The 16,878-nt window shown below is 35.6% G+C and overlaps 1 protein-coding gene across 3 annotated transcripts in view; it reads left to right on the top strand.

Moving 5' to 3' along the window:
* Positions 1-16,878, top strand: part of LOC128220107 (uncharacterized) — a 131,082-nt gene that overhangs the window by 60,685 nt on the left and 53,519 nt on the right. For all 3 annotated transcript variants that reach the window (XR_008258721.1, XR_008258720.1, XM_052928371.1), the window contains exons 6-8: positions 2,468-2,988; positions 6,007-6,159; positions 9,914-10,080. Coding sequence is in view for 1 of the 3 variants with exons in the window: in XM_052928371.1 (XP_052784331.1) it covers positions 2,468-2,988; positions 6,007-6,159; positions 9,914-10,080 (841 nt within the window). In the remaining 2 variants the exon portion in view is untranslated. The remainder of the gene's footprint in view (positions 1-2,467; positions 2,989-6,006; positions 6,160-9,913; positions 10,081-16,878) is intronic.

Genomic DNA, 16,878 nt, shown 5'->3' with positions numbered 1-16,878 from the left:
ATATCCATTTTTTTAGCTTTAAGTTCTGTAGTTTGTGCATTCATCTTAACAAAATTGGTTGTGAATGTTTAAGTTATGCACCTGGTGTCATTACTGGCCACACCCAGGGTTCACAGGTTTGGTAAACATAAATCTGGAAAGGTTTGAAAATCTTTTTGTGTGTTCGTGCATCCATCTCAGCACAACTGGTTGTGAATGTTTGTTCAAATTGATCAATGTTGTCCTAGGATGCCCTTGACTTTGACCAACTTTTTTAACTTTTAAAACTACAGAAATGTTTACTATGAGTACAGTTATGAAGGCATTTTTTTTTTGGCGGATGACTTTTACTTTGCACATATTAAAATAGTTCATGCAGCTAATCTGCTTACAATACTTTCTGGGCTCAGATGTTGAACGTGCTACGTTTTCAGGTAACCCAAACACAAAACATAAACTATATGTCGGTTGCCTTTTACCCATACATACATGCTCTGGATTGATATGACCACAAAAGCCATGCCAGTAGAGCATAGGCCCTTTTGGGCCTCTTGTTAAAAACTATTTTTATGACAGATGGAAAACTGTTAAAGCATGTGAAAAATGCAAAAACATCATTTTGTGAAAAAAATGGAGTTACGACACTATTGCGTTGAGCCCTCGATATATTCATATATACACACGTATTATTAGTACTTAGTGAATTATAACTTGCAACATTGTGGAAATTTCTACAAAAAAACATGGCAAGCATGCCTTCAAACCTGCACATTAAACGTTTTTACGTATCTTTGATACCAATGACCTTAATTTGCAAGTTTCTGAAATTCTTAAAATAGTTACATAGTGTTTTTTGGGGTGCATTGTATTTATCAATGTTGATTAAAATGCATTAACAGCCAATAAACAAGCAACAGGTATGAAAATAAATTATTCTACATTATGAGTATATAGAAATACATATTTATGAAGCTATGGGAAAGCGTAAATATCCATATCTATGAAGCTATGGATAGATAAGTAAAAATGTGTATCTATGAAGTAAAGTTTTAACCATGTAAAGTGACGTATCATTGGCCTCCTACTAGCATGCATTGACAATTAGAGGCTTTTTTTGAGGAAATACTGTATTAGCTGATTTTCGATCATCTGGTATCTAGTCCCTTTAAAGAGGCTGCACTCTGTATGGTGAAATAGCGAAAAAAATAAAAATTGTCGAAAACTGACATAAACCTGACATAAACCTGGTATTGATGTGTACAATGCATTGAAACTTACTAACTGAAGTACCACATAGTTTGCAATTAATTTATTTTTACAGGTTTTTTTTCGTATTTTTCCAGATTATGTCTACCTAGAAGAATTCATTCTTTATGCGTGATTGGCTAGTCGATGCTATCACGTGATATTACCAAGTTATATGCATAGCAAGCCTTTGTAACACAGTGGATACAACGCTGCATTGCAATTTTGGCGAACCCGGTCTCCGACACACTTTTTTTACATTTTGATTTGGGTTTTTTACAATTATGATATCAAAAAGTAAAACATTTTATTAAATAATTGTCATGAGATTTCTTCCAGAAAAAAAAACTTATTGGTGCCAATCTGGTGTATAGTCCCTTTAAGGTTTGCATGTAAGCAGATCTAAGTCAAAATAACTCAGCAACTACTTGTATTCATCAAGTATGATAACTCTATAGATTAATATATCATCAACTTTTAAAAATATTACATTGATAGTTTATATAACAGTACTTAACCATCCAACCTACTTGAATAACCAAGTTAGATAACTCTATTTTGCATATAATGCTTATTTATATTGGCTCTTTATTGTTTGAATATCTGGTGAAGGTTTTCTATGAAACCACATTTAAGTCAATATCTCAGGAGATACATCTTGTATTGCATTGAATTTATACAATGATTCCAAACCATTCAACCTTCTTCAATAATCAAGTTAGATAATAAGTATCTTCCATGACCGCTTGTGTAAGATAGGTTCATCTTAACACGAGGGTAGACAGTTCACTCTGCTCAAGTCTGCAGAAAGATGATGTACTTTTTTCAATGTGTAGCAGTAGTTAACAATACATCAAGATTACCTTTTTATGTGTTGTTTATTATACATGAGACTGTGTGTGAACACTGGAAAATCTAAAGACATTTAAATGATGAAGATTTAAAATTTAACAAGAAAACTATGCAAAAAACAATACCCAATTCTTTTATTCCAGCAACAAAAAACATGTATAATCAGCAATACCATGTTGTAAAAATCAAGCTGGTGCCATACTTTTAAAAGTTTTCCCAGGATGGTCAAAGTATAAATGCGAAACTTTGACTCCATGCAAGATATTAGAAGGTGTTTTATTTAGCTTCCGGGTTTGTCACATTTAACTTACTTGATGACATGGCATCTATCAAACAACAACAAAACATATTCATAATATGGACAATATTTTAATCATCATACATTTTTCAGCATCCCTGTATCCAACGAAACGATCTGGATCCTACATTAGGACTTTTGGAAGCCGACATCACTCTGCGAATTCTGTTTCTGATGTTCTTTGTCAGCACTCTATGTCAAGACTGCGTCGAACAAGCTCGCTTGACCTCAACACCACGTCTAGTTGTACCAAGCAGTTTGACTCAAAATGGTTGGCTCATTCTGACAATGAAATCGGAAAAGACTTTCCGATGGATCCATGCGTTCTTGATATTGACCAAGAGACATGCGCTTTGAACAATATTGATGAAAGTACTGATGAAGAGTATTTTCAGACATCTGAGTTCAAGGAACTCATACACGAAGATGATGTTAAAGAAAAAGAGATGAAAAGTACAGTGTTGGTCACAAAGAAAAAAAAAGGGTTTTATTTTAAGCAAAAATATATTTTTCAAAGAAAACGAAGGTGCCATAAACTGAAGCCTGGGCAGAAGACGAGCACTCTCAAGTCAAACAATGAACCCTTGGATGAAGTGTACAGTTTTCATGAAGAGGTAGGAATTTTCTTATGTTCAATTAGTTTGATTACCTACAATTTTATGGTAATGTTGAGTTTGTACTTTGTCTGGATACATGTGAGACTGCAGCTCAAATGATGCATGTTTTCTGGGGGACAGTAAAACTTTGTGTTTGCACATTTTTGCATAATTAATAAAGGTGGTTTGGGTCAGGGATCATAAGACAACCCCTTACTTTAAATATGTTTGAAAACCAAAAGGCTTTTCAATTGAGTAATGATTTTGTATACTGGTATTAATTAAAAATAGGTTTTAAAAAGACATGACTTTTCAAGAAGTGCAATTAGTTTATGAAACTTGGCTTAAAGAGCCAAGTATACTCAGATTTATTAGGATCAACCAGAAGTTAACACAGTTTGTTAGCGTACAGATTTTTTTCAGCAAATGTATACAGCATACCATTGCAGTAAAATCAATAGGTCATAACAAGCTATTACTCAATATGTTTGTTGGAGGCTTTTTGACCTCCTGTATTTGGTTGCGTTTGATGTGTAAACAAGTATCCCTTGAGACCTCAGTAGTGGTTGAGGCAGATGCTTGGGTATACACTGAACATGAAGTGAAACTGATCTTCAGAAAAGCAACCAATCGTGATGGTCCATTCATTTTATGCCTCCTTTGATTATTTCCATATTTTTATGCTCTGTTGAGAGATTTAACCAACGAAACTGCACATAGCTTTTACACAACACTTCCCAGAACTTCAGTTCCAAAAATGACATCACCAATCAATCATCCCATTAATGACAGATAAAAAATAAAAAGTGGGATTTCCAGGATTCATAGCCAATGGGCTGATTTTTCAGAACTTTGTTCAAGTATTAAAGAACATGATTAAAGTCATTGTTGTAAACTTTTAAACATGAAATATATGATGATTTGCTTGTATATTTAAATTTTAACAAGTATGGAAAAAAACAAATGTCTAAAATCCCGTTAGAAATACAGTATATCACAAATGTTTTATCTTTAAGTCAAGTTTAAATCTGGGTCATGTGCGGTCAAAAACTAGGACACCAGGTCAAATTGAAGGAAAAGCTTGTTAGCACTCTAGAGGTCACATTTATGACTGTATCTTCATGAAAATTGGTCAGAATGTTTATATTAATAATCTTTAAGTCAAGTTTAAATCTGGATCATGTGCGGTCAAAAACTAGGTCACCAGGTCAAATCATAGGAAAAGCTTGTTAGCAATCAGGTCACATTTATGACTGTATCTTTATGAAAGTTGGTCAGAATGTTTATATTACTGATAGCTAGGCCAAGTTTTGAATCTTGGTCATGTGCGGTCAAAAACTAGGTCACCAGGTCAAATTGAAGGAAAAGGTTGTTAACACCCTAGAGGTCACATTTATGACTGTATCTTCATGAAAGTTTGTTTATATTAATAATCTCTAGGTCAAGTTCGAATATGGGTCATGTACGGTCAAAAACTAGGTGACCAGGTCAAATTGAAGGAAAAGCTTGTTAGCACTCTAGAGGTCACAATTATGACTGTATCTTCATGAGACTAGTCAGAATGTTAATATAAATGATCTCTAGGCCATGTTCGAATCTGGGCCATGTGCGGTCAAAAACTAGGTCACCAGATCAAATTGAAGGAAAAGCTTGTTAACACTCTAGAGGTCACATTTATGACTGTATCTTCATAAAGGTTGGTCAGAATGTTAATATTTATGATTTCTAGGCCAAGTTCAAGATCTGGGTGATGTGCGGTCAAAAACTAGGTCACCAGGTGAAATTGAAGGAAAAGCTTGTTAGCACTCTAGAGGTCACATTTATGACTGAATCTTCATGAAAAGTATTCAGAATGTTAATATTAATGGTCTCAAGGCCAAGTTCAAATCTTGATCATGTGTGGTCAAAAACTAGGTCACCAGGTCAAATTGAAGGAAAAGCTTGTTTTACTCTTGAGGTCACATTTGTGTCTGTATCTTCATAGTAGTTGGTCAGAATGTTTATATTAATAATCTTTAAGTCAAGTTTAAATCTGGGTCATGTGCGGTCAAAAACTAGGTCACGAGGTCAAATCATAGGAAAAGCTTGTTAGCTGTATGCTTATGAAACTTAGTCAGAAGGTATATATTGATTAGCTGTAGGCCAAGTTCGAATCTTAGTCATGTGCGGTCAAAAACTAGGTCACCAGGTCAAATCTAAGGAAAAGCTTGTTAACAATCTAGAGGCCACATTTATAAATGATAAATGCTTAATGAAAGTTGGTCAGAATGTTTATATTAATAATCTATAAGTCAAGTTTAAATCTGGGTCATGTTGGGTCAAACACTAGTTTATTAGGTCAAATCATAGGAAAAGCTTGTTAGCACTCTAGGGGTCACATTTATGACTGTATGTTCATTCACATCTTACTTTAACTTATATGATCTAAAATAGCTGAAATGAAGATGATCCTTTAAAATTGTGGTCTAAGGCTAATAGGGAAGAGTTTTGTCACAATTGCCCTCACCCTGAAAACATTTATTTCACACTTGAATTGGATCAGGTGAGCGATACAGGGCCTTCAGGGCCCTCTTGTTTATTCCTTTTGACAGGCTCGCATTACATCATTATTGTATTCATTTCTAAGACAAATCTGCATATAGTCGAGTGCGCTGTCCTCCGACAGCCTTTGTTTCTTAATTATTTTTTTATTGTTTTACATTTTGTGCTCTTATCCAACATACATATTGTATGAGTGAAAGCCCTATGTAATTTTTGAAGCAAATACATATTTTTATGTCTTTAAAAAATGTGAGGTATTATAGCTTTAACTGTGACGTATGGGTGGGCGGGCATTAAGCAGTGCAGCACCAAGTATGTTGTCCAATCAATAACTTAAGAACCCTTTGTCCAATCAGGTGAGCGATATAGGGCCATCTTGACCGTCTTGTTTTTTTTGGTTTTTACCAAATTTAAATACATGTGGCTTTATGTATGTTATGGTTCTGCTAAACCAGTCTACGTACACATTTCTTTAATTTTTATGATCTATCTTAGGGTTCTGGCCTTGACTTGCTACAATTTGACCCGAGGGATTTTGCTCCAGCACAGCATGCCAACATCCCTGTACCGCAAAATCTTAGAAAAGTAAGCGTGTCTAAGGACCGGGGGGAAACGCTTCTACACCGTGCTGTCAGGCAAGGATTACAGGTAAGCTTTCTAAAGTTTGGTTTTACAAAATCTTTACATCATAATGACGGTCATTATAGTGAAGTTTTATGACATTATCCATTGTTTGACAGACTGCTTCCTGAGCTAAAATATGTCCATAAAAATATAAAAAAAATCATACTTTCACAATAAATTTGTGGAATTCTCAAAGGACAAATGAAAATGTAATGCATTCCTTAATTTTAAAGGAAAGTTCAATCAATGTCATCAAAATCCATTTAAATATTAAATCCACATAGTTTATAGATGTAAAAAAATTGTTTAAACTGTTATTATCATTTTAATTTTTTATGCTTCTAATCAAAATCCCAAATACTTAAATCATGCGCAAAACCTGTGATTACCACGAGATCATAATTTCACATCGTGTTATGTCAAGAGTTTGTACATTGATATAAAGAGTATTAATTTGTTTAAGTACATATATGAATTGCTAGAATAGTATTATAAGTATCTATCATGTTTTTGGTTGTCCGGTTAGCGCAGTGGTTAGCGCACTCGCTTCTCACCAAGGCGACCCGGGTTCGATTCCCGGCCTGGGCGCATGTGAGTTTGGTTAGTGGTCACCAAGCCGGACAAGTGGGTTTTCTCCGGGGTCTCCGGTTTCCCCCACAACACAAGACCACACTCTCGCGCAACATGGTGCCAACGAGAGTGATTAATATAAGTTGTTATAGCTTGTTTCACAATCGTTGTAAAATTAAATAAAGTTTAAAACTATCATGTTTTTCCGGTAAGGATAGAAAAATCCGACCCGAGGGCACGCGCGTGCCAAGTTACAGGTCACGCAGCGTGCCCGAGGGTTGGATTTTTCGATCCGGACCGGAAAAACATGATTGATATTTTTTCTTGCATACCTAAAATTATGAAGTTATGGAAAAAATGACGTAGAAAACGAACTTTCGTACATGTACACCAAAAAGCGTGTGCGACGTCATAGAGCGCAGTAATTTTAAATAACTAAAAATAGTGTTTTTTACGATGAATTATTTTCAATTTGCAAACATATATATTTGATTGCGCTTTATTGAAATGGCATTCTATATCTTTCATAAACCATACAATAAATGAAATAAGAAGTGGCGCATTGTTGCGCGTGACTCATCTTACATGGGGTATGTAAGATGGGTTTTTCTAGCACTGGTCACATGACCGGAAACACACGTCCGGTATGCAAGAAACAAGTGTTCCTAACTAGCTTATTTTGCATAACAAATACAGGGTACATTCTTATCGGATAACAATTTGCGTTATTTTATAAATCTTAACATGTCTTACAGCTCGTGTCTTAATTACACTTTTATTAACGCACGCTTATTCTGATTCAGCATCACACATTAAACTTCTTTGCCCAATATTAAATGTGTTTTAACATACAAAAAATCTGCTGTATAGTGCCTATGTGAGTGCACTAGCCTTTGAAAAGATAAAATATGCAAACATTCAATGAAAAATAGCTAAAATAGGTAATAGAATAGTACACTTTGACTAAAAACACAGTTTCAAGTCAGGCAATTTTCTAGTTTCACTTTGAAAACATTGTTAAGCTTATACATTCGATAACTTTTTGTTAAGGCCTCTAGAAACATTGGTTAAAGAACTGAGGGAAGCACATGTGGCCTCCAGGGAGGCGTATTTATATTGCAAGAAAATTTATATTTATAACTCTCTTACCAGGTGAAAATATCCTCCCAAAATAAAACATCCCTTTGAAAACCGCCATTTCATGTCATTTTAGAAGTTAATAGTGAAAAGTTAATGACAATAATTTATATTCTTAGGTTGAACATAAACTTTGCTATTTATTCATTTTGTTTTGTTTTACATTTTCACATTTACTATACAACAGCTTTTGAACATATGCTTCAAATTTTGAACATATGAGTGATTTCCACAATGCCATACATAGTTGTAGCGGAAGAAAACTGATATATGCTTCAAATTTTGAACATATGAGTGATTTCCACAATGCCATACATAGTTGTCGCGGAAGAAAACTGATGACTTCAAACAAAAAGTACATTGTAAGACATTTCAAAAAACTAGGGATGGCAACGAGTACCCGAGTACTCGAGTACCAAATCACTACTCGAGTACTCGGAAAAAAAAATCTATAAAAATCACCAAATACACGATTTACAGACAAAATATCAGATCTGGTTAATTGCCAAGAGGACAATTAACGGTCCCTCTAATCCCCGCTGTGTACACAATTGACCTCAATCAATTAGTTGAGAGTTGTTGTGATAGTTGCAAACTGTCAACAAAGGACCCCTATTTCAAATTAGCACTGATGACAATTAGCGAAGTTTTGATAGAGGTACTTTCACCTACAAATTCTTTCGTATACCAATTAGAGACCTTTCAACAAACAATGGACGCTAACGAGCAAGTATCGACCGTTACGAAAATTTATTGATTTCTTAACGGGCGTATTTTTGCAATGATTATCACAATTGATTGGTTGATATTTTAAATCAAGAATTATGAATATTATTGAGGCCAACAACAATAAAACAGTACGAAAAACTATCATTTAAAAATTAAATTATAGAGTGAACAACTGAACTTCGTATTGAATTTCGTTCACTATTTTTATGTATGCTTTTAATTTTCGTTCATTGTAATTCTTATTGTTGTTCATTTCTGCAGTGCATACTTGTATAAAATGAAACGAATAAGACAAATTAAAAGCCTGAAACAACATTTGTTTTCTTTTTATATCATTTTTTGTTAAAATACGTAATGAAAGTTTACTTTAAAGGTGAAAATGACCAATAATTCGACCAACGCACAATATGCGTCATTAACGATACATGTATACTCAATCTTGTCTTTGCGAACACATATTCAATTTTTCCGAGTAATCGAGTACCCGAGTACTCGATCGAACGATCGTCCGAGTACTCGAGTATTAATTTTACTACTTGTTGCCATCCCTACAAAAAACTAAAATGGAAACTTGGGACATTCAAAACCTCAGATCACTCGAGGTTTTTGCTCGGTACCCAGTGTCCTTAAGCGATTGCAGTTTTACTGTAAAAGATAAATCAATCCTATCTCACACCCTTTATCTGGTGTGATAAATTTAGATGATAAATATTTGTTAATATATTTCAAATGTTAGAGGGGTGTATTAAAGCCAGCCAGATAAAATATATGCATAGCTAAAAACATTTAAGAAGGATGAAGTATTTATTTTGAAGTTATGAATGACCTATTAGCCCATCTGTTTTTCAAAGAAAAAAGGTCTGACTAATTTGATAGCCTTGGTGTTGTACAAAATACAAATTGGATAATTGTCCTGTAAAAACTTGAGCCTTGGCAGTAACTAAAAATGGTCAAAATATTCAACTAAGCTTGGTACACATATTGCCAAAGACAATAAGCACATGTACAGCAAGACCCATACCTGTAGCTTTGATAAATGTCAAATTATGTTTAAATTAAAAATCACCAGACAAGCATTGTCATTTGCTAGGCAGCCCTCTTGTTTACAATTTTGTTGGTTTTGAATGTTTTTAAGTTTTCATTCTAGTTATTTTCCAAATTAGAAAGGAAAAGGTGCTGAAAATGTTAACAAAAATCACTTTATTTACTGTTATACATACTTGGTATGCCTGTTTGTGTGGGTATATTTGTGTTTGCAACTGAATAACTTATTGATCATTACTGATCTGTGTTAACACACAGTTCTATTGCAAGTACATTCAGACCGTTTGGCCATTTCCAGGACGTAGTGTTGTACATCCTGGCAACTGGATCGGTGGATGTCAATGCCCGGGACAATGCAGGGTACACTGCTCTGCACGAGTGTGCTGTGCGTGGGTTTGTCGAAATAGGCAAACTTCTTTTGACTTACGGTGCAGATGTTAACGTGTGCTCCACAGACGGTATTCGGTAAGAATCCATAACTGAGCTTTCTTATTTTCCCCACAAATGTAAAGGCATATTTTTTTCAGAACTCTTAAATGCTTCTTCTTGTCAGAAACCAATGGCATAGTGTTAGAATTATTTCAATGAGCCCTCTCAAACTGTTGTTCAAGCATTTCTGCAGTCATCAAAACACCATGGAAGCGAGGGAGTGGGCTGGTTTTAAGCTTATCTGACCAAAAAGTGCTCAGTCTGAGCTTTTGGGAAAAGGTGATTGTCCTTCGTCGTCTGTCATCAACGTTTTCCTTCAACTTTGCCTCCTAAAGAACTGGTACCAGACTTCATGACAAGCTCCTTTGGTGGTACTTTGGTGGTCAAATTCCTTCAATAAAAGTGGTTCAATGCAGAACTCTTGTTACCATGGCAACTGAAAGGAAAACTAAAATCTTCTTCTCAGAAACCATTGGGCTGATTTCAAAAAGGTTTCTCAGTAATATTCCTTAGGTGAACCTGTATCAAATTCCTTCCACCCATGTTGATTTGTTAAAAGACATGGCCAAAAGGGGTGTGGCTACTTTTCACTATACGTCTATATGGAAAACTTCTCAGAATGTGCTGGCCAAGTTTTGAAAACAAATATCCATGTTGTCCTTTGTTGACTATGACTGTGACCTTTTGACTTACTTTATTATTTTTGAAGCTATATCTCTGTGTGAAATTAAACTTTTTATGCCCCCAAAGGTGGCATACAAGTCCAGTCAGTGTGCAGGCAACTGTGGCAGTAATTATCCAGGCAACATGTTTGACCAGTATGGTTTTATGCCCCGGAAGTGGGCATGTTTAAATCACACCGTCCGTCCATCTGTCTGTCCGTCCTCGTGTAATAACTCGTGTCCATGCTGTAACTTTTTCTTGTATTGACAGATATAAATATAACTTGCCACATGTGTTTGACATACCAAGACGACTTGTCGCATGCAAGACCTGTATCTCACCTCTAAGGTCAAGGTCACACTTAGTGTTTATTCACAATGGAATTCTGCATATAAGGACCTAGAGTATTGGTTGTCATGTCCGGGCTGTAACTTTCTCTTGTATAGACAAATTTTAAAATAACTTGCCACATGTGTTCGACATACCAAGACAATGTGTGGCGTGCAAGACCCATGTCCCTCCCTCTAAGGTCAAGGTCACAATTAGGTCACAATGGAATGCTGCATATAGGGACATAGAGTATAGGTTGTCGTGACCGGGCTGTAACTTTCTCTTGTATGGCCTGATTTTAAAATAACTTGCCACATATGCTCGACATATCAAGACGATGTGTCACGTGCAAGACCCGTTTCCCTACCTCTAAGGTCAAGGTCACACTAAGTGTTTATTCACAATGGAATGCTGAATATAAGGTCATAGAGTATAGGTTGTGGTGTCCAGGCTGTAACTTTCTCTTACAATAACTTGCCACATGTGTTCGACATACCAAGACGACTTGTCGCATGCAAGACCCGTGTCCCTACCTCTAAGGTCAAGGTCACACATTGTGTTATTCACAATGGAATGATGCATACAAAAGGACAAAGAGTATAGGTTGTTGGGTCCGGGCTGTAACTTTCTCTTGTATGGACAGATTTTAATATAACTTGCCACTTGTGTTTGACATACCAAGACGACGTGTCGCGTGCAAGACCCGCTTCCCTATCTCTAAGGTCAAGGTCACACTTAGGTGTTTACTCACAATGGAATGCTGCAAATAAGGACATAGAGTATAGGTTGTCATGTCCAGGCTGTAACTTTCTTGTATGGACAGATTTTAAAAGCCCGAGCCAGATTTCCATAGCCGACTGGTTAACAAAAAAACACATATTGATTATCCTTTTATATGGTTTAAGCTATGAAGTCTTACTTGAAATGGGTGATATAATTCAGCTATAGAACTAACTCGGTAATATCACATGATAACATCGACCAGCCAATCATGCATAAGGAATGAATTCTACTAGGTAGACAAACCTAGTAATCTTTTTTAATGATAAAATACGAAAACACTGCAAAAAATAAATTAATTGTAAACTGTGTGGTACTTCAGTCAGTAAGTTTCAATGCATTGTACACATTGATACCAAGATAATGTCAGTTTTCGACAATTTTCTTTTTTTTCACTATTTTATCATACGGAGTACAATCCCTTTAAAGCCGGAGGAGCTTATGCAATAACACAGTTTCAATTTTCTGTGTGTGTTTTGATAAACAAAAGGTAATGATGTGATGAGGTCTTCAGATTTGATTTTATCTTTAACAAACCTACTCGATACTGTAAATGACTGGGTATTAGACACCCTTTTTTCCCTCAGATTTCGATGTAAAAAAATGCCTGCGTCTTTTAACCAGAAACAAGCTTTTGAACTTGTTTTCTGAGGATGATTTCAGGCCGATTTAGAAAGGGATGTTACTCGGGTCATATCGATCGAGTATATACGGGTTAAAGCAGCAGTTAAAAATCTGGATACAGTATATCGTAAGACGTACGTTTATAATTAAAAAAATAAAAAAATGTACAATTAAAATTATTCAAATTATTTTGAATATAACAATAATTAAACATGCATATAAAGAAGCAAAGCTGTGCACAGTCAAAATATTTTTTGTCAGTTGTATGATAAGGTGTGAAAAACTCGCACTGCCTTTAAAGATGTTTAACATACCAATACTACAAACTGTTGCGATAATGGTGTTGTTTTTTCGCACTTTGCTATGTTCTTTATGTTGACATTTTGAGAACAAACACGTACAATATAAGGTTTTTGCATTACTAAACTTTTCATTCTCAACAGGTTATCGTTTACGATATACTGTCAGAAAGAAATCTTACATATTTTGCTTTGTATTAGTATTGTATGGTTTTATAAATAACCATCGCCATTTTCACGAAAAAAATCATTTCGTCACTGTCAACAAACATGGTGGCTTATTGCGGCAGACGATTTTGACATTTTTCTATGCATCCTATAACCCAAAACATAGATTAAAAGTTTTTTTCTCAGATTTTTCACAGATTTTTTGCCTGCGTCTTTTACCCCCTATTGTCTTATACCCAGTCATTTACGGTATTTGAATATCCTTGACAGCTCAGTTCCTTTCGTTAACCAGTCAGAATCACCTATGAATGACTGGATTATGGTAGTCAGTCTAAGAGAGACAACCTTTACATAGTGCTATTTTTTTTTGTTTCACTGTCCCTTGAAGTTGATGAGTACTCCATTTATACCTGATGTTTACTGAACTTTATACAGTAGTTAACAGATAATAACTTAATCACGAATCCTTCTGAAAGTCAGACAAATATGAAAACAACATTGAGGTAAATTAAGCATTGGCACAAAAGACAATAATGTGAAAAATGATTTCATTGATTTTATATATAGTCAAGCAGAGGCATTGTAAAAGTATCTTGTGAATTAAGTGCTTAAGGTTGACAAGCATCTTAAATTTGACAATTGTGGGACTAAGGATCACACAGTCAAACCTGGTTTAAGGGCCACCTACTGTATCAGGCCACCCCAAATTCCCCCGGTCTGTATTTTAATAAAGTATGTGCAATTAGCTGTCTTCAAGGCCTATTTATTAGTTTTCCCATGAATCCATTTAAACACAAATTAGCGGCCACATATCCTATGTCCATGACTCTTCCGTTAATAAATAAATTTTCTAAAACACAGAAGTATACAGAAAAATACAATGGCCTCTGAAATTTCCTTCATCCAATCAAAATGCATATAACATCACAAGATTGTCCTACTTGTTAACTCCTTGAGAAATCTGTTTTGAACACTTTGGCGAATGTTTTGACTCAATTTAGTACTCTTGGAAAAAACACTATTAAATACAAAGTTAAATTCCATCAAAGATCAACGGTTATTATAAATTCACAGTTTGCATTGTCACTTAAAGGGATGAGACAGGTTACGATTTGTATTCAATTCAAGTTTAATTTTTAAAGTGCATGAGTTTCTATTCATACACACAAATATTTATATTGCATTTTTGCTTGATTTTTTTTTTTCATTTTGGTGGGAGTAAGACAAATCGCAAATGTTTGACTCTTGACTCCGTGTGGGGTGTATTAATTTATAAGAAAACGGTCATAGTGCAAAAAGTGTTGCCAAGGAATTTAACTATGGATGGACCCAAGTGTATTTCTTGCTTAAGCGTAAGCATTAAATTATGGAGGAAATATGAGAGCAATGGAAACCCAAATGCTAAAAGATAGAGAAAAGTTACAGAAAATGACGAACTCAATAAATTTGTGTATTCATGGTTTTTAGCTCTACTGGCCAAAGGCCAGAAGAGCTTATGCGATGGTAATGTGTATGTAGTATGTGCATCCGTGCGTCCGTGCGGTCGTGCGTTCGTGCGTCTGTAAACAATTGCTTGTGAACACGATACAGTCTTCAGTTTTGATTTTATCTTGATGAAACTTGTACAGTATCTAGATATCCATTAGAGCTCGGTTCCTTTCAAAAACCAGCCAGATGTGCCCATGAATGCCTAGATTATGCATGCCTAGATCATGGCCCTTGATAGTATAAAAAAATGCTAATGTGTAAACAATTGGTTGTGAACACGATACAGAGTTCAGTTTTGATTGTATCTTGATGAAACTTGTACAGTATCTAGATATCCATAAGAGCTCGGTTCCTTTCGAAAACCAGCCAGATCCGCCCATGAATGCCTAGATTATGGGCCATGAAGGTTTTAAAGAAATGCTTTCTATTTTTAGCCAGGTCTGCATGAGCGACTTCTATTTTTAGCCAAGTTTACATGTACATGTAAATTCAAGTCTAGAGTTAAGGGAGACAATTTGCAAGTCTAGGATTTTGAGACAATTTGCTTTTTGAACGGGGGCCCTTCAGGGCCACGTTCATAGTAGGCACATCAGATCGTTACTACAAATGATTACACGGTGATTCGGTTGAAATAATGCGCTCATTGAATGCTTGAATACACATGACATCTTTAAACTTCAACAAATCTGAATTAATGTATAGTAATGTACACTTGAACTCGTACATTTTGCATATCCCTGAAAATGCAGCTTAAAAACTCACAAAATGAATACAACATATTTATACGCAACCGCTCGAAAACGGCGAAAACCCAAGTGTATTGTTACAGGTGTGAGTTGGTTATAAGAAGTAGTTACCATAATTGATTAATCGATTCCAAACAATTCTAAAATTTCCTTAAAAATGAAATGATATGTTAACACTATTTCACTGATCAATAAACAAACGAACGAAGGGAATGCCTTTTGGAAACCGTATATCGATTAAGTATATTATACAGATTACACCGCTTGTATTTAGCATAGATTCTAGTCATTTCACTTATCGAATGTCGCCATTTTGTAAGCGCCCTGCCTAAGAGTGTCTCATGGACTTCAGCTGGAATAAATGTGTATTGTAAGTATTTTATAATCAGATTGTTACACATGAACGGCTCTACGTGTGCGTGGCATGACAGTTATTGAAATTGCTTCATTATTTACACTGTATATTTACCTGTCAATGTGCGTTGTTTATGTAGGTGACCTAAATTAATTGAGAGGACTAAATCATGAACATGCGTGTTTATTCTATTATTATACCCCCACAAACGAAGTTTGAGGGGGTATATAGGAGTGAGCTTGTTGGTCGGTCGGTCTGTCTGTCAGTCTGTCGGTTTTCATGGTTTCCGGACGATAACTCATGAAAGGCTCGACAGATTTGAAAATTTTTTGGTACACAGGTGTAACATCAGAAGATACAGGTCAAGTTCGATATTTGGGCTGGTTGGGCCAAGGTCAAGGTCACTGTTACTAAAAATAGAAAAACGGTTTCCGGACGATAACTCATGAAAGGCTTGACAGATTTGAAAAAATTTTGGTACACAGGTGTAACATCAGAAGATACAGGTCAAGTTCGATATTGGGGCTGGTTGGGCCAAGGTCAAGGTCACTGTTACTAAAAATAGAAAAACGGTTTCCGGACGATAACTCATGAAAGGCTTGACAGATTTGAAACAATTTTGGTACACAGGTGTAACATCAGAAGATACAGGTCAAGTTCGATATTGGGGCTGGTGGGGCCAAGGTCAAGGTCACTGTTACTAAAAATAGAAAAACGGTTTCCGGACGATAACTCATGAAAGGCTTGACAGATTTTGGCAATTTTTGGTACACAGGTGTAACATCAGAAGATACAGATCAAGTTCAATATTGGGGCTGGTGGGGCCAAGGTCAAGGTCACTGTAACTAAAAATAGAAAAACAGTTTCCGGACGATAACTCATGAAAGGCTAGACAGATTTGAACACTTTTTGGTACACAGGTGTAACATCAGAAGATACAGTTTGGTACACAGGTGTAACATCAGAAGATATAGTTCAAGTTCGATATTGGGGCTGATGGGGCCAAGGACAAGGTCACTGTTACTAATAATAGAAAAACGGTTTCCGGACGATAACTCATGAAAGGCTTGACAGATTTGAATAAATTTTGGTACACAGGTGTAACATCAGAAGATACAGGCCAAGGTCGATATTGGGGCTGGTGGGGCCAAGGTCAAGGTCACTGTTACTAAAAATAGAAAAACGGTCTGGATGATAACTCATGAAAAGCTAGACAGATTTGAACAATTTTTGGTACACAGGTGTAACATCAGAAGATACAGGTCAAGTTCGATATTGGGGCTGGTTGGGCCAAGGTCAAGGTCACTGTTACTAAAAATAGAAAAACGGTGTCCAGACGATAAATCATGAAAGGCTTGACAGATTTGAACAATTTTTGGTA

This window comes from Mya arenaria, chromosome 15, assembly GCF_026914265.1.
Source record: "Mya arenaria isolate MELC-2E11 chromosome 15, ASM2691426v1".
Taxonomy (NCBI): domain Eukaryota; kingdom Metazoa; phylum Mollusca; class Bivalvia; order Myida; family Myidae; genus Mya; species Mya arenaria.
Note: the sequence above shows the minus strand (reverse complement) of the source record. Positions and strands in the feature narration are given on the sequence as shown.